Source organism: Sapajus apella, unplaced genomic scaffold, assembly GCF_009761245.1.
Source record: "Sapajus apella isolate SASKATOON/1434 unplaced genomic scaffold, GSC_monkey_1.0 scaffold32, whole genome shotgun sequence".
Classification (NCBI taxonomy): Eukaryota; Metazoa; Chordata; class Mammalia; order Primates; family Cebidae; genus Sapajus; species Sapajus apella.
In genome coordinates, this window is record NW_022436972.1 from 23,967,384 (window position 1) to 23,990,865 (window position 23,482).

Below are 23,482 nucleotides of genomic sequence, written 5' to 3' on the forward strand. Positions count from 1 at the left end.
AAACCGGAATAGTGAAGGGGATAGCAGTCGGCTGGAGCGAACATCCCCCAAAGTTCTACAATATGGCCGAGGACTTGATTGTTTATTGTTCTTTTTTTAAAAGTCATTCCAAATATCGTGAGATGATACAGGAGGTTCCTTGCCCTCCCAAAAGCCACCCCACTTCTCCCTAAGGAGAATGGCCCAGTCCTCTCCTGAGTCCATCCACACAGGGGATGGACTAGGATCCCTGTGTGGATGGACTAGCAAGGTAATAGCATTGCTTTTGTTGTAAATTATGTAATGACAATTTTTAAAAATTTCACCTTAATACTTTTTAAATTTTGTTTTATTTTGAAAGATTTTAACCTCTCTGGCTACCCCTTTTTTGTCCCTCAACTTGAAATGTATGAAGGCTTTTGGTCTCCCTGGTAGTGGGTGGAGGCAGCCAGGGCTTACCTGTACACCGACTTGAGACCAGTTTAATAAAGTGCACACCTTAAAAAAATAAAAGAAGTTAAGATGTCTTAACTCTTATTTTGTTTCATCCTTAAGCAGCAAGGAGGCACAATTGTCTTGAAGCAAGAAAGACAATTTTGTATATTACAAAAATGGATTTAAGCCTAAAGTAGAAAAGAAAATAGGTAAAAGGGCATGTGATAATTATAAATAAGATTAACTGTCTAGACTCAGGCCAGTTGCATGCTAGCATCATGAAACTACCTAATAGATTGCTTAAAAGTGTAGGTCTTAGAGCAGTATTTTTCAATCTATTTTTCTTTATTACTTGCCTGTGGATATCTTCTCCCTGTAATTATTCCTTCCTAACTCCGTGAAATTTGAATACCATAGATATGTTATATATTTGTTTATGTACTGTGTCCTTTTAGAGGACCACAAACTATTGTAATATCTAAACATTTTTTTCAAGTCCCCCTTTCAGGAACCAACTTTTAACCTGCTAGGGGTGATGTGCCCCCATGCAAGTCTTAGAGGATTCATAAAAACAAGAGAAAAACCAAACAGTTTACTTGAGTAATGAGTCTCTTGATTTTCAGACATATGGGCATTTGTTTTGGGGAGGTTATAATATGCTTTTAGTGTGAGTCCAGTGACATGATAAACCAAACAATTTGCCCAAAACCTTGTTCTTGATCTTCCTACCAGGATAATGAAAATCTGAAAATTATCTTTTCCCGTGATTAGATGTTTGTTTTCTTTGGGGCAGGGGAGTACAGGAGAGACTACCCTAACAATATTGTACTGTCAGAGGAGAAGCACTAGAGATTTAGTCCTAGGCAAGCTTTCTTAGTTGGATCTTTGAACTAATCCATGACTTCAGTGGGTGATTAAACAAAGTTTAGTATGTATGGAATATTTACTACATATAAAAGATGTTACGTAATATAGATATCTGTGTCTGTCTGTATAAAATGCAACATAATAAAACAAACACTGTAACCCACATCTAATGTAAGAAGTAGAATATTACCATTATCCTTGAAGCTATACATGAGAATCTTTTTGATTACATGGCCACTTCTTACCCCCAAGTATCCAGTTATCATCAACTTACCATTCCTTTGCTTTTTTTTGCTTTTTCAAGTACTGTTTTATCACATATGTATGTATTTCTAAAGAATTCATTTGCTAGTTTACTGAGATTTATCAAAATCCTATTACATTATACATGATTTATTCTTAATTTTTTCACTCAATATTATACCTTTAAGGGTTAAGCATATCATTGGAAGTGGGGGTCTTTCATTCTGTTTTTTTTTTGCTGTATAATATTTCATTGGGTGTATTTATTCATTGTCTTGTCTCCAGTTTTAATTTGAACAATTCTCTGAGTATCATACATGTCTTCTGATGTACAAGGTTATGAGTTTTTCTTTTATACCCAGGAATGGACTCACTGGGTCATTGGGTGATATACATATGAGCCAAAACAAACTAATTATATTAATTTAAACATTTTAAAAATGCTTAGTTAGAAGTTGAGCATATTGGTGGGGTGATTTAATAGTAAACTTGGAAGGGCATTGCATGGGTAGTCTTCTATTCACAAAAGAGTTTGGTATAGAAGAATAGACTTAAATAGTTAATTCTAAAGAAGTAAAGTCTACATCAAATTTTCTAACCATGATGTTTGGGAGATCTTACAGCCCATTACCAACTTAAATTGTAGTATGCTTTTCTCAGACTTTTTAAGACTATGATAATCATTAACTGTCTGGGATGATTTGGTCGTATCTCTCTTTAGGAACAAAAAGATTGGAATATAAAATTTTGATGAAAGTAATCAAACCAGCTTCTCAAATCATCCTTGAAAATTACTTTTATTTCTTTAGGAACAGTTATAGGTGATTATTCAAATGTTATGGTAAGCTTTCAAGTATGGAATATGTAATTCTTTACGGCATATATATATATATGTGTATATATATATATGTATGTTTATCTGGGCAGACAAACATATAGACACCTGGTGAATTTTCACATAGTTTTACAATAAAACCATTATTGTCAATGCTAAAACAAGATTAAGTTTATAATACATATGTTTATAAATACATATAAACATATTTTATATACATAATATATATAAATATATATTACTTGGATATTTATAAGTAATACTTAAATTTGCATTCATTTTCTCTTTTTTCTTTATAGTTTCAGACTCTCTGGCTCAATCTGTAGTTCAGCATCTAAGATGGATAATGCAGAAGGATCTTTTGGGGCAAGATATCTTTCTAATAGGACCTCCTGGGCCTCTTCGGCGCTCTATTGCTATGCAGTACTTGGTGAGCCGTTAATTCTTGTCAATTTCTAAGAGTCTTAACTTTGTAAGCTATGAAATAAAATAAGATTAGGAATTAATAAAAATATCAGAATACTCATTATTTGATACATGCTGACATCAAAGGGTGACTTGTTTATAAACTGTTTGGTATAAATTATTTGGGAGCCAAATGTACATTTACCTTTCATAGCTTTAGCAAATTTTTACTGTAACTAGAAAGTCTCCTACTTTCAGTAGAAAAGAAATATAATTTCAGGCAATGAGTAGCAGATAGAATCAGCAACTCTAAAATTACAAAACAAAACTTAGTATTATGCTGCTCAGTGAACATTCTCTTATCTCAGGCTCACATTTTTAAAAGCCAAACAATTCCCTTGACTTTTGGAAGTTATGCAGTCTTTAAAGGAAGCCTCAGGTTTGCAGAGCACCTTTTCTGTGTTACATACTCTCCTTTTTTTTTTTCTTTAAATAGATGAGAAAACAAGTTCACAAAGGTTGAATCACTCACAAAAGCTTTATCCAGCTGGTAAATCATAGAGCTGGACTTGAAATCCCATAATGTTTCCCCTTTCTGACATGTTGTCCTCTTAAACGTTTGCAGTTCTTTGAGAACTGTTGTTAAGTGAACTGAAGCTCAAATCTCAACCCAAATAAGAAAATTTATGAGCCTTGTCCAGGTACAGTGTCTCATGCCTGTAATCCCAGCACTTTGGGAGGCCGAGATGGGTGGATCATCTGAGGTCAGGAGTTCGAGACCAGCCTGGCCAACATGGTGAAACCCTGTCTCTACTAAAAATACAAAAATTAGCAGGGCATAGTGCTGGGTGCCTGTAATCCCAGATACTCGGGAGGCTGAAGCAAGAGAATTGCTTGAAGTTGGGAGGCAGAAGTTGCAGCAAGTCGAGACCATGCCACTGCACTCCAGCCTGGGTGACAGAGTAAGACTCCGTCTTAAAAAACAAAAACAAAAAACAAATAAAAACAAAAGAAAATGTGTAAGTTTTTTTTCACTATTTTGTCAGTATTAGTAGGCATTATCCTAATGATTCATGGAAGAATGCCATTAGATGAAGCTGTGTTCTGGAGATATTTTTTTACGATGAAGAGGAAAAACCTTATTTAAAGCTTCCTTGTATTATTTGCTATGAAGTGATTGATTTCTATGCTATTGAAATCTACCTTGTACACTCTTCTATTTCAGTGGTGAATTTTCTTTGATACTTTAAAAATCGTGTGGGGCAGAAATAATGAATACATGAATAAATCAGAGCCTAACTCACACTAGCTCATTGCTTTCATATCTTTTATTTATCCCTAGAATTAGTTTGTGAGGTAAAATGTGCCACTGTAGAGCCATCCTTACTTTATTAATATAAGGTAAAGGGGTCTTATCTAAGATGCTGAGTCAGCTACTGAGCTATTGCGAATTACAGATCTAGAGCTCCCCCACCCCTTTATTTTAAGATGGAGTCTCACTCTGTCACCCAGGCTGGAGTGCAGTGGCTTGATGTTGGTTCACTGCAACTTCCTCCTCCTGGGTTCAAGCAACTCTCCTGCCTCAGCCTCCTGAGTAGCTGGGATGGTAGGCACGTGCCACTGCGCCTGGGTAATTTTTGTATTTTTAGTAGAGACAGTGTTTCACCATATTGGCCAGGCTGGTCTTGAACTCCTGACCTCTGGTAATCCACATGCCTCAGCCTCCCAAAGTGGTAAGATTACAGGTGTGAGCCACCGCCTCTGGCCAAGCCGTTTTAATTTTAAGATGTGTACTTGGTACCTTTCTTATTTCAGAGACCACAGTATCTCACTGAGATTTTGTTGCTGGCAAGGCTTTGAAGCTTGTTGAGAATGTAAATGAGAAAGGCGAAGAGATTATAAGAAGCCTTGTTGGTTCAAAAATGCAACGTAGGTTTATAAGTGTGAAACCTGTATCTTGTAAAAAGAAATGAACAACACATTCAACTTTAAATTGTGGAATGAAGCTGAGGCAACCATAGGTTGTGTATACACATAAGAAAACTTAATACTAGCCTAACCCACCTTGCACACTCTGCAGTGAGTACTATTGCTACTAAGAATAAAAGCCCATGCATAGTGATAGCCAGAGTGGATGAAATCTTTAAAGGCAGAACATTTGGAGAAAGTATGGTAAACCATGAGAAATTAAATAGGAAAAATTTAATTGTGTTTACTTTATACTTAACTCATATAAAAGGACTTTTGTAGTTTAAAAAAAAAAATTAGGCCACGGCTGCCTCTTCCATCTGCTGCTCCTCATGCTGTTTGTGAATGTACTCATGCCTCTTCATGAATCAGCTAGTGCTTGTCATGGCCGATGAAGAGCCAAGGAAGCTGAGGATACTGATCATGTAGCAGTTCAGGGTGTAACTCTGTGCAATTTAACAATAAGAGACATACACCTGTTTGTCAACCAATGGAAGCCTGTTGTGAATGACAGGGTTTTTAAGTGCGGGAGATCATATCCAGCCAGTCAGTGAAGCAGGCAAGAAGATACTAGTGATGTGTTCCAGAAGCCAGAAGTAGATACCTACCAACAACAGAAATTGCTACTTTACTCCAAAATTGTGCTGTCTCAGCCAGTTCATTTGTTTTTAGGGAAACATCCTTTGGTATCACCACATCTTCACCACTACTCTGTGTTTTCTGTATTTAAAATTTTTTTCCTCCTTTTAGGCCTGGCGTGGAGGCTCATGTCTGTGATCCCAGAACTTTGGGAGGCCTAGGTGGGCAGATCACTTGAGGTCAGGAGTTCGAGATCCATCTGGCCAACATGGTGAAATCCCATCTGTACTAAAAAATACAAAAATTAGCCAGGCGTGGTGGCACATGCCTGTAGTCCGAGCCACTCTGAAGGCTAAGGCACCAGAATTGCTTGAGCCGGGGAAGCAGAGGTTGCAGTGAGCTGAGATCGTACCACTGCACTCCAGCCTGGGTGACAGAGTGAGAATCTGTATTAAAAAATAATTTTTTTCCTCCTTTCCATACATATGTACAATTATGGCAACATGGCAACAAGCACAGTAAAGAAAATCTGGATTACAACAATAATATGTTTTATCAATAACATATAGAGGTAGGATAGAGAAAAAGATTCCCTTGTATGGCAGTATCCCTTTTTGCCATTAATGGCATGTTCATTCCCTTTTTCCTTTATGCTTCAGTAAATCAGTTTGTTCCCCATGTTTAATAAAAACTTACTGTGTGCCTTATTTGATTGGAGAATGTCATTGTTTTTACTTTAACATTGTAAAGCCAAAGATAATGTTCAAAACTTTTTGTACATGATTACACGGCAAAAGACTTAAGGATAGATAAATTATCTTGAAACAGATGAATTCTGCGTAGTTTCCCCTTCAAATCTCATGATTTTTTTGATTAATTTTTTCTCCTCCTCCTGCTCTTTCTCCTTCTTCCTTTTCCTCCTCCTCTTTCTTCAATTCCTTCCTCTCCTTTTTTAAATCCTCCTTTTACTTCTCCTATAACTATGCAAGTGTGTTTATCTTCTGTTCACCTAATTATTGGTATTTAAAAAAAAATTTTTTCTGAGATGGAGTCTTGCTTTGTTGCCCAGGCTGGAGTGCAATGGCATGATCTCTGCTCACTGCAGCCTCCACCTCCTGGGTTCAAGCAGTTCTCCTGCCTCAGCCTCCCAAGTAGCTGGGACTTACAGGTACGTGCCACGATGGCCAGCTAATTTTTGTAGTTTTAGTAGAGATGGGGTTTTACCATGTTGGCCAGGCTGGTCTTGAACTCCCGACCTCAGGTGATCTGCCCACCTTGGCCTCCCAAAGTGCTGGGATTACAGGTGTGAGCTACTGCACCTGGCTGATTTTGGTATTTTTACCTTGTTTTCACATTTGGTAAAGTACCTAACATACTGTATACACTTGGCAAACATTGATCAATGGAAAAGATTAACCTAAATCACCTTTTTAAAAAATATGAGCATTACTTACAGAAATGGCTATAGTTTGTGGGAAAACAAAGTAGTAATACTGTCAAATTATTAGTCATTATATTTGGAAATAATTCTATTGGAAAAATTAAGGTCTGTAAAATTGAATTTTGATTATTATTACTTAAATAGTAGGATTGAGTGCCACAGAAGAAGAGCTCTGAGAAGATATGTAGATATTTGATTAACGTTCAATTTATTTCATTTTTCTCAAAGCTGAGACTGAACAAGTTTCAATCCAGAATTATGTTTTAAAATGCTCTTCTTGAGCGTAGTGACATTGTCAGATAACCTGTTCCAAATCATATGCTGGGAATTTGATTTTATTTCTGGAATAATTTTATTCTCTGCTCTATAGGAGCTGACTAAACGGGAGGTCGAATACATTGCCCTGTCAAGGGACACCACTGAAACTGATCTCAAACAGCGACGAGAGATCCGTGAAGGCACGGCTTTTTACATTGATCAGGCAAGTTCTGTTACACTCTAGGCCGTGACTGTGTACTCCAGGTCTATGTAAGATTGTTTTTTTTTTTTTTAAATTATACTTTAAGTTCTGAGATACATGTGCAGAACATGCAGATTTGTTATATAGGTATACATGTGCCATGGTGATTTGGTGCACCTATCAACCCATCATCTACATTAGGTATTTCTCCTAATGTTATCCCTCCCCTAGCCCCCCACCCCTGACAGACCCTGGTGTGTGATGTTCCCCTCCCTGTGTCCATGTGTTCTCATTGTTCCACTCCCACTTATGAGTAAGAAGATGCAGTGTTTGGTTTTCTGTTTCCGTGTTAGTTTGCTGAGAATGATGGTTTCCAGCTTCATCTGTGTCCCTGCAAAGGACATGAACTCATCCTTTTTATGGCGGCATAGTATTCTATGGTGTATATGTGCCACATTTTCTTTATCCAGTCTGTCATTGATGGGAATTTGGGTTGGTTCGAAGTCTTTGCTATTGTGAATAGTGCCGCAATAAACATATGTGTGCATGTGTCTTTATAATAGAATGATTTATAATCCTTTGGATATACCCAGTAATGTGATTGCTAGGTCAAATGATATTTCTGGTTCTAGATTCTTGAGGAATTGCCACACTGTCTTCCTCAGTGGTTGAACTAATTTATGCTCCCACCAACAGTGTAAAAGCATTCCTATTTCTCCACATCCTCTATAGCATCTGTTGTTTCCTGACTTTTTAATGATTGCCATTCTAACTGGCATGAGAGTTATCTCATTACAGTTTCGATTTGCATTTCCCTAGTGACCAATGATGATGAGCTTTTTTTCATGTTTGTTGGCCACATAAATGTCTTCTTTTGAGAAGTGTCTGTTCATATCCTTTGCCCCCTTTTTGATGATGTTGTTTGGCTGTTGTTGTTTTTTTTTTTTGTAAATTTGTTTAAGTTCTTTGTAGATTCTGGATATTAGCCCTTTGTCAAATGGATAGATTGCAAAAGTTTTCTCCCATTCTGTAGATTGTCTGTTGACTCTGATGATAGTTACTTTTGCTGTGCAGAAGCTCTTTAATTTAATTAGATATCATTTTTCAATTTTGGCTTTTGTTGCCATTGCTTTTGGCGTTTTAGTCATGAAGTCTTTGCCCATGCCTATGTCCTGAATTGTATTGCCTAGATTTTCTTCTAGGGTTTTTATGGTTTTAGGTCTTACATTTAAGTCTTTAATCTATCTTGAGTTAATTTTTTGTGTAAGGTATAAGGAAGAGGGCCAATTTTAGTTTTCTGCGTATGGATCTGGCCAGTTTTCCCAATACCATTGATTAAATAGGGAATCCTTTCCCTGTTGCTTGTTTTTGTCAGGTTTATCAAAGATCAGAGGGTTGTAGATGACAGTAATTAATAGCCTACCAACCAAAAAAAAAGCCTAGGATCAGATGGATTCACAGCTGAATTCCACCAGTGATACAAAGAGGAGCTGGTACTATTCCTTATGAAACTGTTCCAAACAATGGAAAAAGAGGGACTCCTCCCTAACTCATTTTATGAGCCCAGCATCTTCCTAATATCAAAACCTGGCTTGAGACACAACAAAAAAAGAAAATTTCAGGCCAATATCCCTGATAAAAATTCATATGCGAAAATTCTTAATAAAATACTGGCAAACTGAATCCAGCAGCACATCAAAAAGCTCATCCATCACAATCAAGTTGGCTTCATACCTGGGATGCAAGGCTGGTTCAACATATGCAAATCAGTCAATGTAATTCATCACATAACCAGCACCAATGACACAAACCACATGATTATCTCAATACTTGCAGAAAAGGCCTTTGATAAAAGTCAACACACCTTCTTGGCTAAAAACTCTCAATAAACTACCTAGTTTATTGAGAGTTGATGGAACATATCTCAAAATAATAAGAACTATTTATGACAAACCCACAGCCAGTATCATATTGTATGGCCAAAAGCTGGAGCATTCCCTTTGAAAACCAGCACAAGACAAGGATGCCCTCTCTTACCATTCCTATTCAACATAGTATTAGAAGTTCTGGCTAGGGTAATCAGGCAAGAGAAAGAAATAAAGGGTATTCAAATAGGAAGAGAGGAAGTCAAATTGTCTGTTTGCAGAAGACCCCATTGTCTCAGACCAATATCTCCTGAAGCTGATAAGCAGCTTCAGCAAAGTCTCAGGATACAAATTCATTGTGTAAAAATCACAAGCATTCCTATACACCAATAATAGACAAACAGAGAGCTAAATCATGAGTGGACTCCCCTTCAAAATTGAGAATAAAATACCTAGGAATACAACTTACAAAGGATGTGAAGGACCTCTTCAACAAGAACTAACCACTGTTCAGGGAAGTAAGAGAGAACACAAACAAATGGAAAAACATTCCATGCTCATGGTTAGGAAGAGTCAATATCAGGAAAATGGCCATACTGCCCTAAGTAATTTATATATTCAGTGCTATCCTCATCAAGCTACCACTGACTTTCATCAAAGAATTAGAAAAAACTACTTTAAATTTCATGTGGAGCCAAAAAAGAGCCCAAATCACCAAGGCAATCCTAAGCAAAAAGAACAAAGCTGGAAGCATCATGCTATGACTTCAAATTATACTACAAGGCTACAGTAAATAAAACAGCATGGTGCTGTTTTATTACCAAAACAGATATATTGTACAATGGAACAGAACAGAGGCTTCAGAAATAATGCCACACTTATAGAAGATTGATTTTTAAAGTAGAAAGATAGTATCTCATATAATAGTAAAAGACAGATGTACTGTGTTCTCTCTAGACAGATTTAATTTAGATTTTTGGTTTCACTGTTCTTGGAAATGTCTTGATTTCATACTAAATGAGAAATCCTAGATGAAACTAATGGTTCTAAGATGTTAGTTAAAGGTCAATATACTGATTTCATTATTTTAAATTGTTTCCTACTTCTTGCCTATAGAAATTTTATTTCTTAAAAAATAAATTAAGGAGATTTGCTATAGGAAATTCTCTAGCATATATGTTAAAGTATTTTCAATCTATAGGTCACTTGGGTAAAGGGGTATTAAAGGTAATGAAAGTAAATATACACTCCCAGAAACTACAGATTTTTCTGTGAGGGGAGAGTGTTTTAGGTACCAATTACCAACTAACATAATGTTTTATGAATGTTATAATGAAACTTGTTTTATATTTTTTCAAATACAATGTTTAAAATATTGTTCTTAGGAGTATTTAATAGAAAAAGGATAGAGATTATAAACAAGCAATTCATAGAGAAAATATTTCAAATATTAAATAATTTCATGAAAAGATACTTGACTTATTTACATAAATAAAAATTTTAAAACTATGAGCTGTTATTTTTCTTTTACCTCTCAGATTGACAAAAATTAGAGAATTTGCTAATGTCCAGTGTTGATGAGGGAGAAGAGAGGAGGAAATAGCATTGCTATTGATGGCAGCAGAAATTAATGCAATTTAAAAAGAAAGTTTGGCAATATTTATCAAAAGAAAAGAACTTACACATGCATTTGGACCTAGCAGTTATGTTTCTAGCACTTTTACTCTAGTGTATTCACATAAAACATGACAAGTTGTATGTACAAGGATGTTTATCATAACATTGTTTGAAACTGTATAAAACAGAATGAAAAGAGTGATGTATAGTTAAAGAGACTAATGAAATAATGGTAAGTAGAATACTCTTTAGTTATTAAAAAGAATGTTATGAATGTGTACCTACTGATAGGAAAGACGTGCAGGGTATATTAAGTGAAAAAAAATAAAGTTATAAGACAAAGCATGTACTGTGATCCCATTTGTGATAGAAAGAAGACAATAAATGCATATATGTTTGTTTATACATTGAAAACTTCCAGGAGGATGTACAAGGAGCAGTTAGCAGAGTGTACATAAAGTATGTTACAGAAGTATGAGTCGGAATCTGGAGTAGGATAAGGAAGAGACTTTCATAGCTCTTTAAATTTGAAGCTTTAGCGTGAACATACTATTACTTTATAATTAAAAGACTGTAGTTGTAAAAAAAACCAATGAGTGAAAAGTTTTTTGAGGAATAGGATATTCATATGGCCTCTTGTGTTATGTATTAATTACAAAAGAAAAAAATGCACTTAAAATGGAGAGATTTGGCAGACACTACCTTAAATGATGGTCTTCAAATTTAGCGTCATCTAGTGGGAATGTCTGAGAAATTCAGATTTCTCATAATTAAAAAGTAATCCTTTGCAGACAAAGCACCTAAACAAATTTTAAAGGAACCCATTTTGTTTACATAATGCCAAGGGTTCACTTCATAGATTACTTCTGATTCATCATTTTAAACATTTTTAACATTCCTACTGTGTTTTCTTTGTGAAGAAGTGTCTTATTGAGACCATCCTGGTCAACATGGTGAAACCCCATCTCTACTAAAAATACAAAAAATTAGCTGGGCATGCTGGTGTGTGCCTGTAATCCCAGCTACTCAGGAGGCTGAGGCAGGAGAATTGCCTGAACCCAGGAGGCGGAGGTTGCGATGAGCCGAGATCGCGCCATTGCACTCCAGCCTGGGTAACATGAGTGAAACTCCGTCTCAAAAAAAAAAAAAAAAATAAAAATAAAAATAAAAGGAATGCTTTACGAATTTGTGTGCCATCCTTGAGTAAGGGTCATACTAATCTTTGTATCATTCCAATTTTAGTATATGTGCTACTGAAGTGAGCACTAAGTGCCTTTTGAAATACGAATTTGGATTTATATTACTGTCTTGTTGACTTTGACTCTCAATTTATTCCAAACCTGGTGATCCACGTAATATCCACATTATAAAAATATATTTGTGTTCAAAAGCTTATATTTATTAAAAGCTTATATTTGTTTTTAAAATGAACAACTTGCGTTTTTCACATGGTAAGAAAGGTAACAGGGAAGTTCTAATTTCTTTTTCTACTTGGTTATCTTTTAGAAAGGGTAGATATTAATTCACAGGATTATTTCCACTGAACTTCTTTGTAAGCTGTTTGGAATACTGGATAGAGTTATTTGATTAAGGGTGTTTAATTTTTAAAATTTCATATTGGGTTAGTTTTCTAAAATATATGATCTGGTAATCCCTAAATTTTCAATACATTTAAAACTTACGTGAAGATTTAGGCTACTAAACAGTAAATCTGTAATATTACAGTTAATACAGATATTGAAATTTAAAATTCAGGATTTTTTTTAAGCATACAGCTTTTGATTGCTTGCATTTCTGCTCCCATGATACACATAAGGGTGCTGTAAGTCCCATACCACCCCCAACTGACAAGGTTTTAAAGATATTTGCCTGCTTTTCTAAACTCAAGGAAGGTAAGAGTCAGGGATGGGATTTGAGTTGGAATAGTGAGGACCTGGATAAAGGGATTAGAAGTTGAAACAACCGGCTAAGTAGAAGTAGGAGATAGGATATATTTAAATGACGATTAAATAACTGACTTTGTTTGGTGGAGTATGGATTTAAAACTATATATTTAAAATGAATTTTATAACTTGCAAATAGGAAGAGAAGGTGGATTTTTAAATGTGTTTATTATTTTAAGGAGAGCTTAAAACTTTAGCTTTTTAGAAATTGAGTTGTTTTAGGAAATGAAATTTATTGATTATCTAAAGATTTATTTGTTGAACGATTATAGTAAATTATTTAGATGAAACTTTCTGAAATGATACTGTCCTTTGGCCATTCTAAAGAGCATAGTTTTAGATGATATATATTTTACAGTTTATCCGGCCTGGGTAACAAAGTGAGACTCTGTAAAAAAAAAAAAAAAAAAAAAAAAAACAATGATGTTCGTGATAACAGTGACAATGATAATAGTATTAATAACAGTAACAGCTACTAATTGTTTTTTAAGGTTTACTGTGTGCCTGAAGTTATCTGATTTAATCTTCAACACATTCTATGAGATAAGCACCAAAATCACCCTAGTTTTAGAGAGAAATGGAGGCCCAGTGACTAATCTAAGCCACCCATAATAAGTAAATGGTAGAGCAACCAAAAATCAGCCTAATTCTATTCTGATATATTAAAATGAAGAACTTGAAATGTAATTTAAAAAGTTTTTCTTTAGCTTCTTCAGTACTTTTACAGTGTAGCTATTTTGAGTAAATCTGAAGCTTTATGGACTCTATTAAATAATAACTACATCAATAATAATAAAAGTTTACATTTTAGTAGGTTAAATTACTTGAAATTTTTTTCCAGTACTGCTCTGACTCTTAAATTGTTACACTATATAATACCCCTTGAGGATATTCTTATTTAGTAAATGAGGACACAGACATCCAGATTAATTGTTTGCCTAAGGTCTTATATCAAATCAGAAGCAAATCTAGAACAGGGACCTAGACACTTTTTGATTTTAGGTCACATACCTACTTTTATCTTGAAATCTTTCATGTCCATGTGTTGAGTGGTTAAAGCCGTGATATGAGATGACTGGGCCAGAAGGACCTTGCTGCATTTTTTTCTGAATTCTATTTGAGAAAATTAGGTCTCTGGAAGTTCTGTAGCTTGAAGGACAAGAGGAGATCCTTATAGTTGGTCTAATTTCTTTCTACTTTGAGGAATGATCAGAACTAGTCATTCCACATTTTAAAAAAAAGTATTGCTTTTTTTTAAACAGGATTTCAAAAAAATTTATACTATAATTATTTTATATTACAGCCTGTATAGAAAATTTTCCAACTAGCTAGCCTAAATCTCTCATGCTGTTAAACTTGTTTTATTCTGTTTTCGTAACAAGTGTAGGCATAGATGACTATCATACTTCCTACAAAAATTCTTCCTAACCTTATATAACAGCACCTTTTAACTGAGTGGTTGCATGTTTATTCCATAAATGCTAATAGCCTGCTGTGAGCCACTTTTGTACCAGTATGCCATGAAAGACAGGGTTCTCATCCGTTGTAGACCTAAGAATCCACTGGGGAGGTGAAACCTAGGTATGAGAGAACAAGAATACTTCAAGGTTGTACCACATTTAACATGCTATGAAAATGCGGGAAAGTAGGTATTGATAGAAGGAGGTTAAGAGGCTTGGGCCTCTGTTGGGCAGAAAACGTAACATTTACTTTTTTCTCTCTAATTGAGTCTGAGATTTATGTATGGCACGGTACATTGTTGCTATATTACTTAATGGACTTGCAGTTTGTTCTATTCAGTTGCTTATTTTTAAACTTTATAAGTGTAATCAGATTGTATTTATAAAGTTTGATAGTACTTTTTGATAGTACTGATTATTTTAATGATCTTACAGGCTATTTTAAGGAAGAATCAGGAAGCAAAGTGATACTGAAATAATAACTAACTAGTTTTCGTTCTGAAAATTGAGTGTTTCAGATTTTGTTACCAAAGAGCATCTTCTCAAGATTTTCTCCTTTGGCTAGTATTCTTATTTATATTTTTAAAGTTTACTTTTCATATAGTTCTCGGTCTACAACTATATAACCAAAGGACAAATAGGGAGAAAATTTTAAAATCTTGGGTGATTCATTTTTATCTTTTAATTTGTTTTCTAAAAATTATACCACTCTTACACATTTGCAATCCCCTTATGATATTCTTGCCTTTGGATTCACTTGTACTATAAAACATCCATTCTTGTTGCCATTTAGATAGTGTGTAAAATTAATAAATAAATTATATTGAATTAGAAAAAAGTTTGGGAAGATTTTTCATTTGTTAATTTTTCTTTTTAGTTGACAATAGTACATTTTCACAGGATATAGAGTGATATTTCAATACATGTATTCAATCCATTTATTGCTGAGTCATATGACAGTTCCACTTCTAAACTTTTGAGCAAACTCCGTATCACTTTTTATAATGGCTATTCTAATTTACATTTCCATCAATAGTGTGTAAGACTTCTCTTTTATTCACATCCTCATCAACATCTGTTACTTTTTGTCTTTTTCACAATAGCCATTCTAACTGGGGTGAGAGAGGTCTCATTGTGGTTTTCATTGCATTTCCCTGGTGCTTAGTGATGTTGAACATTTACTTACTGGCCATTTGTATGCCTTCTTTTGAGAAATGTCTATTCAGATCCTTTGCACATTTTAAAATCTTATCTTTTTTTCTTTTTTTGCCATTGGGTTGTATGAGTTCCTTGTGTATTCTGAATATTTGTCTCTATCCATTTGTTGTTGAATGAATCACTTGAAAATATTTTCTTCCATCCTGCAGGTTTTCTCTTTACTCTATTGATTGTTTCCTTTTCTGTGCAGAGCCTTTCGTTTGATATCGCCCATTTATCTATTTTTCCCTTTCTTGCCTGTGCTTTTTCAAATGCTTTTTCTGCATCTATTGAGATGATCATATGGTTTATGGTTTTTGTCCTTTAGTCTGTTCATGTATCAGATTTATTTATTTGTGATTTTGAATCATCCTTGCCTCTCTGGGATAAATCCCACCTGATTGTGGTGTGTTATATTTTTGATGTACTACTGTTGGATTTGGTTTGCTAGCATTTTGTTTAGAATTTTTGCATCTTTATTGATCTGGAATATTGGTCTGTCATTTTCTTTATTGGTTGTGCTCTTGTCTAGTTTTGGTATCAGGCTAATGCTGGCCTCATAGAATGAGTTGGGAAGAATTTCTTCCTACTGCTGGAGCTAGTGGAGTTACTGGTGGTGGCAGCAGCCTGAGGTGGGTGGCTAGCACATGTGTTGGCTCTGTTTGTCCTGGGGCAGCTCCTTGCTGTGCTAGATTGCCTGTTTCCCAGGGTGTAGGGCTCTGTGTGGGCTCAGGTGCCGGGGTCATGGCTGCACTCCTGGGTCCATCTGGTGTTGCAGTGTTACCACTGAGTGGATGTGGTTGGATGTTGGCAAAGCCCCAAGGGTGTGGAGATCAGAGGCTGTTGGGCTCCAGGGGAGGATATATTCTGGTGGTGGCTTTACTCTCCAAGTCACGTTTTTCATTTTGATTTAAAAAACATTCTTAATAAAGTTGAGGTAAGTCAAACAATCATGAAACTTATTGCTCAAAGAGACTTTATAAATGGCTTCAGTCTCTCTTTTCAGGCCAGCAAAATACCATTACTTTGAGGACAACTGAGGACTAGAAATACTGATTAGTGGTGCCTGGCTCAATTAGCTCTTTTGGTAAAAAAGGTGGGAGTTAATGAAGGCTCTCAGTGGTGGTGGTAGCAGTGGAAATGGAAAGTTGGTGTTGGATGCGTAACATATTTAGAGGTTACACATACTGTGTGAGGAAATCAGAAGTAATAAACCCTTTGGGAGGCTGAAGTGGGCAGATCACCTGAGGTCAGGAGTTCAAGACCAGCCTGGCCAACATGGTGAAACCCCATCTCTACTAGAAATACAAAAATTAGCCAGGCATGATGGTCATGCCTATAATCCCAGCTACTAGGGAGGCTGAGGCAGAAGAATTGCTTGAACCTGGGAGTGGAGGTTACAGTGAGCCGGTATCATGCCACTGTACTCCCACCTGGGGGACACAGCCAGACTCTGTCTCAAAAATATATATATATATATATATATATATATATATATATATATATATAATAAACCCTAGGTTGTGGAGAGAATGAATGAAACTTTAATTGAAATAGACATGAGGAAGAGGACTTGGTTTAGAGAAGTTGCTGAGTTTGATTTCATTAAGCATGTTGGATTTGAACATCTATGTGGAAAGATTAAAGGGGCATTAGAGATGCCTATGGAGCCCAGAGACAGGTTAGTCCACACAATATATTCCTCAACAATAATGAAATCAAGAAAATAAAAAAGTTTTGCTGTTGTTTTACTTAACATAGCATATAACAGCCCCTGCCGTATAATGGGTGCTCAATAAAGGAATGAGAATTTGTGAGAATAGGTTAGATCTTTGCCAATGAAATAACAAGTGAGAAAAGAAGATGGGAAAATGTTAAGGACAGCACCTTGAGAAATGCTGACATTTTAGAAGACAGGAGGCAGAGAAAGGGCTAAGGACAGAGAGGGGAAAACCAGCATGATAATGTTAATAGAGGATAAAATACAAGAGAGGATCAAGGGAAGAGGCTTGAAGAAAAGAAAAACATGAAGATCAAGCAAAAGCCATAATTTTGGGCAGTTCAATTGGTCCCTTTGAGTGAGTAGTTTTGGTAAAAGAAGAACAATGGAAGTTTATTAGAGGCAGTGAGTATGTGCATTTTTTTTTTTTTTTTTGAAGAGGCTTGAAGATAACGAAAGGATAAAGAGAATATTAAGAGGCATCAGGGGACTGTAGATTTTCTGAAAGTATGAAGATATTTGTGGAAGAGAAGTGATTTGGAAATGCAAGTAAGAAATGATATAGTTGATGGAAGAAGGTTTTGGAGAATGTGGGAGGGGATGCTGCTAAGCTCAAAGTAGAAAGGTCTAGTCTTGGAGGTGTGGGAGGAGCGATACTTTGTCAAAGATAGAAGTCATAGTAGAGTAAAAAGATGCAGACACAGAGGGACTATGAAATGAAGTGGAGGAGAGTTGTAAAAATCTCAATTCATGTGACTTTCATCATAGTAAGGTACTGGGCAGGGTCATTTCAAAGAGGTGAAGGAAGACATTGGAAGCTTGGCTTGGCAATAACTTTTAAAAGAAGTAAGGGAAATGATGTTTAAATAGTAGGGAGGGTTCAGCTGAAGTTAAACAACGTAAATTTGTGGTAGTCTCTCCTTATGTCTCATCACAGATTAATCTAGATTGTCATAGAGCTAATGGGAGGAGCAAATGCCCCATCTCTAGAACATTTTTATTGTCTTCCTCAACTCATCCCATGAATTAAGTACTTTTTACAACAGTGCTCTTAAGAACAAACTCATATTTTATTTGGGTTTCAGAAATCAGGCAAGAAATGGGATAGTCCTCTTACTCTCTTTCCTTTTCGCCTTAGTCCTGGAGAGGAAATTATAGCTTTTTGAGTAAACAACATATTGTGGACCTTTTCACAGGTAAAGATGCAGCTATATCATTATTTTTAATATCTGTATAGAAGTCAATCATATTGATTTATCACAATTTTTTGCCAGTCCTCCACAGATTGGCCTTTGGGGTTTTTTGGTTCATTTGTAATTATTAAACAGTGTTTTGATGGCAGTGTTTTATTTCCTTTAGATAAATTTATTGAAGTAGGATTTCTGGGTTAATCAACATAGCCATTTACATTTTTTATATATCTTTCTAAATTATTCTCCATAAGCTTATTTTGCACTCAGACTAACCATGAATGAGAGTTCTGGTTTCATCTTAACCTTACTGACACTGGATGTAATCATTTTTTTTAATTTTTGCCAATTTGAAAGTCTAAAAATATCATGTTTTACTTTTAGTTCTCTATTAACCAGAAGTTGAATATTTATTTTTATGGTGCTAATTTGCATTTTATAGGGGTATTATTAAAGTTCTTAATCTATAAAAATTCAATTTATGGTAAATATATTTATGTGGTCTTTATTGTATATGTTACAAACAAATCTTCCAAGTTTTCAGTCTTTCAGTTTGAGATATTTTTTGCTGTATAACAAATTTGAATGTAGTCATATCTATTAAACTTTTCCTTAACAGTATATGCCTTTGAGTTATTAGAAAGATTTTCCTCAATTCAAGATTATTTTCAAAAGTAACTTATATGATTATCCAGTAATTATATGGTTTTACTTTTATCATTACATTTTAAAATTCATTTGGATTTCTTTTCCAAATTTCTAATTTCTACTGATTTGAAGTGAACTTTTTTTATTTTTTAAAATGTTTAATAATTTTTATTAACTAGTTTCCTTATATATAAAAGGTAATACATGTAATGATAGCAAAAAATTTTTTTTTCAAACAGTGCAAGAGGGTTATATCAAATCACACTCACTGTTTACTTTTATTTACAAGAATTTCTTGTTCATACGTTAAATTTCTAGAGAAGCTAGCATACCTTCTTAAATTCTGTTTTATTGGTTTGCCTATCTGGTCATGTTTCCTTCTATTCCTAAATTAAAGTTACCCCTAATTGCTTTTCCTGGCAATTTGTCTACTGGATTATTAAGGGAAAGTTAGAGTATTTAAAAGCCACTGTCAAAAACTGGATCTTTGCCTAATTGGTTTTTCTTACATTAAGATTTTTTAGGGGAAAGAAACAGCTATGGTAAATGTTTTTGTAAGTAAGATTTTTAAAACCCAGTAAATTTGCAGGTAAAACAAATGGAAAGAGAGGCTTAAACTAAGTTTGTTATATCTTGAAAACAATTTAGCAAACAGGAAGTATCACAGTTCTTAATTAAGTCACATGAGGATAATAGTACAATTAATGCGTTAGGTTGATTTAAAAGACTAGTGAACCTTTTCTCTTTTCAGATATTTTTAGGCAGGTGGTTAGTTCCATTGCTACTTGGTTCTAGAGATTTCACTGGGTTAACGATGATTTGAAAAACAATGTTGATTTGGGGAAATGTGATTGTAGTTCTCTCTAGAAGACTTTGAGGTAGATTGCACTGCTGTATGACCATATATACTCTGTTGAATTGAGTATTTTTTGTGTATAGAAATGTTTTGTGTGTTTTTGGATTTCATTTCTCTACATAGATACATAGCAAATTCCTATGCCTAGTAAAATCAGACTCTCTGAGATTACTAATGACCTCTAATTGTGATTAGTTAGTGACTTTTTTTAGTTCTTCATCTACTCATTTTCTCTCACTTAATTTAAGGACAGGCTAAAATTTTAGCCATGCCATTTTCAAATTATATAACCTCTCTTCCAATAAATTGGGTAAAATACTGTGTACCTCAGAGAACTGTCATAGGGTTAAATTACATAATTTACTTGGAAGCGCCTGATATGTATTGGTTATAAACCTGTAGTGCCTACCATGTTTCCACTCAGTAAATAGACCAAACTGTCTCTAGCATCTAGTAGCAACTTTTTTAGTTTTATTTCAATAATTATACATTCTCTTTTCTGTACTTCTCACTAGCTCCTCTTCATCATCATTTAAACATGCCCAAGTTTTTGAATCATTAAAAAAAAAAAAGAACTGCTGTCTCTCACACTGTCCCCAACCAAGTTCCTGCAGCAGCCATCTCTCTTTTCCTCCTCATGGCCAATTATTTTGTAAAATGTTGCTCAATTTAGGATTGTCTGATGTTTCCTTATGATTTGATTGATATGATGTGTTTTTGGCAAGAATAAGTGATGTGCCCATCTCAGGGTATCGTATTAGAAGTCTGGTATGTGAAATTGATATAGCTCATTACTGGTCACATTAACTTTGATCACTTGGTTTATTAAGGTGGTATCTGCTACGTTTATCCAGTGTTGTGTTATTTTTCACTTTGTCATTTTAAAATATTTTGTGAGGAGATACTTTGAGTGTATACAAATATCCTGTTTCTCATCATACACTTACCCACTAATTTTACCATCCACTTTGGATTCTTGCCTACAAGTTATTACTATGGTGATTGTCAAATCACTGATTTTCTATTTCTATCATTCTTTAGTAGCAGAGATTCTTAAATTGAGGTCTCTGCTCTGTACATATACCTGTATGCATTTGACTGTGGAAAAAATGTGCAGCATTGACCAGATTTTCAAAAGATCATTAAATGGTATTAACTTTTTCTATCTATCCCTACTTTCTTAGTTTTGTGGTCATAGCACTGCCATTAGAGTAGATGAAAAGAAAACTTTGTGTATTTGGCTTCTGTTTTTGATCTCTCTACATAGCTTATTCTGAATTCCTTTGAAAAGATCTAGTGCACAGTAGACCACAATACACCCACCTGAGGTGAATGAGAGCGGAACTGCAGTGTTGGTTGTTGTCCTATGTTGTCAAGACTTTGTTTTTTGTGGCCCATAGGTGGTGAACCATTACATTTTGATCTGTACATTTCTAGTTTTACCTTAAAGAATGCGTGTTTTTATCCCTATAGAGTTTCAAAGAAGTCAAATACAGTATTTAGTTTGTCTTATAAGGAAGATTACTAAAAATTTTAGATTTTTAAATATAATATTACCATAGGTTTTGATAACAATCATTTTTTTTTGTTCTAAGCTATGCTTTCTTGAAGTAAATATATTTTTGTGAACAAAATCTTAATTGAAACCTTAACTGAAACATGAATTTTTACAAGAAGTAGTTGTATTTTGACTTTTAATATCCCAGAAGCTATTTCTATGGCTTTGTCCTTTATACAGCTAGCAAAAATGAGATTCTTATTTTTCTGTTCTTTAGGAACTACTAAGTCACTTCTACCCATGCCTTTTTTTTTTTTAAATCTTCTAGAACAAGATGGCTACTTTGGTAGAAGAGAATTAAAATATTACAATAATGATATGTTTGAAGGATGATTTGTGAATTAATCTTATTAAAATGGATAATTATCTTGAGTTTAATGTGGCTTTCATAAAGTTCATCATTTTACAACATTACATACATACTTGAAATAAACTAAGCTATACTATATAGTGCAAAATTCAGTAGTTTATTTAAAGAGGATGGTATGCAAGCTTGATTAAGCAATGCCTGTTTTCTTTTCTATACTTGGAAAATCAGTACATTGCTACTCCAGAAATTTATTTGCATATTAAGTCTTAAAAAAATAGAGATATGTTTTCTCCTCATCAAACATTTAGATCTTTTTTGGGGTAATTACTATAGGGAAAATTAAATTTTAAGCAAGGGGTCAGTATAAGTAAAGACACAGAGATTTTTCTGGTAAAGCAGTATGGTGTGTGTATGTGTAGCAGGAGATAATCAGTTTATTGTCACAGAAATACCACATGCGAGGCAACTAATGTCAGGAGATGGTGTTGGAGAGGTAGGTGAATGCTACATTGTGACAGGCTAATATGCCAAATTAAAGAGCTTGGACCGCTGGGAGGAGATCTGAGAGGTAAGGAGCGCCTGAACTAGGGAAGGGCTAAAAAGGGTTGAGTTCAAGAAATATCAAGAGTTCTGGCATGGGTGAATGGCGCTCACACCCCAGATAGAAAATAAAGAAGAGAGAGCAAGGTTTGGAGATCATAGAATATTTTTAGTGTTATACAAGGGATCTGAGGTGTAATGCTGTCAGCATCGAACATCAACTAAAACTGAATTTATTTTGATGATGACTCATGTTTACAAATGTTAGAGTCTCCAAGCCTTCTTACCTAGCTTTTTTGATCCTCATCAGACGCTTGTGGGATAGTTAGGACAGATTGCTATCTTCGTTTTTCTTTTCCAGTTGCGGAATCTGTGCTCTTTTTAAATTATGTTCCCTGTTCATAGATAGCTGTTAGTTTTGTTGTTGTTGTTGTTGTTGGGTATATATTCTAAAATGTCAAGGCTGAAAGGAACTTCAGAAATCCTCCTTTTCATTTTCTTTATTTTAAAAATGAATAACGTGCCCAAAGAGGTAAAGTCACTTTCCTAAGACCATATAGGCAGAAAAAGCAAAACAAGATCTGAAACTCAGCTTTATTGATTCCTGGTCCCTGTAACAAGAACTGTAATTTAAATTTGGATTACAAGTAATATTAGGCCAGGCTCTGCTACTTCAGTATTCTCATTTTTCTTTTATGTTTCTTGGAAATAGTGTGCAGTTCGCGCAGCCACAGAAGGCAGAACTCTCATTCTGGAAGGTTTGGAAAAGGCAGAGAGGAATGTTTTGCCAGTTTTGAACAACTTGCTGGAAAACAGAGAGATGCAGCTTGAAGATGGACGCTTCCTGATGTCTGCTGATCGTTATGACAAACTTCTTCAAGTAAGAGAAGAAAAATCCCGCTGCTTTGTCTTTGCTGTCAAGCTGTGGGCAGTGCCATTTTGTTGTATGAGACATGGTCCTATTGGAACCAGGACAGATATTCAGATGGCCCTTATCTTGAGTAAATTGCTAAAGTCATGAGTTTATAGTTTGACAAGGCTCTTCTGTTTGTAGACCTTGTCAGAAGATCTCCCAGATTTTTACTGTCTTTTTTTGAACAGTCTAATAACAATTCTTTTTCTCATTTTTTTCCTATTTTTTCTTCTTCTCTTTCTTCCTTTTTTCCCCATCTCCCTTTTGTGTCCCCTTTCTTTTTTTTTCTCTTAACAACTATTTACTAAAAGGCTAATGACTTCTAGATAGTGCTAGTCACTAGGGATACAAAGTTGAAGAAAGTCCAGTTCTTAGCTTCAGGAAGCTCAAGGTCCTGTAAGTATTGACAGAAATGAATAAAATATTTAAAGGTTATCCTGTTCTGATGACCCA

At 34.9% G+C, this 23,482-nt stretch overlaps 1 protein-coding gene and 1 non-coding gene across 4 annotated transcripts in view; one reads left to right on the plus strand and one right to left on the minus strand.

The window, feature by feature from the left end:
* The window catches only part of VWA8 (von Willebrand factor A domain containing 8), a 389,600-nt gene that overhangs the window by 42,974 nt on the left and 323,144 nt on the right, over window positions 1–23,482 (plus strand). For all 3 annotated transcript variants that reach the window (XM_032294792.1, XM_032294790.1, XM_032294793.1), the window contains 3 exons: window positions 2,659–2,789; window positions 7,123–7,233; window positions 22,829–22,996. In XM_032294792.1, the coding sequence (XP_032150683.1) occupies window positions 2,659–2,789; window positions 7,123–7,233; window positions 22,829–22,996 (410 nt within the window). The remainder of the gene's footprint in view (window positions 1–2,658; window positions 2,790–7,122; window positions 7,234–22,828; window positions 22,997–23,482) is intronic.
* LOC116562568 lies at window positions 11,857–11,960 on the minus strand. Its single transcript, XR_004274020.1, has one exon. It is a non-coding gene; the product is annotated as a U6 spliceosomal RNA (small nuclear RNA).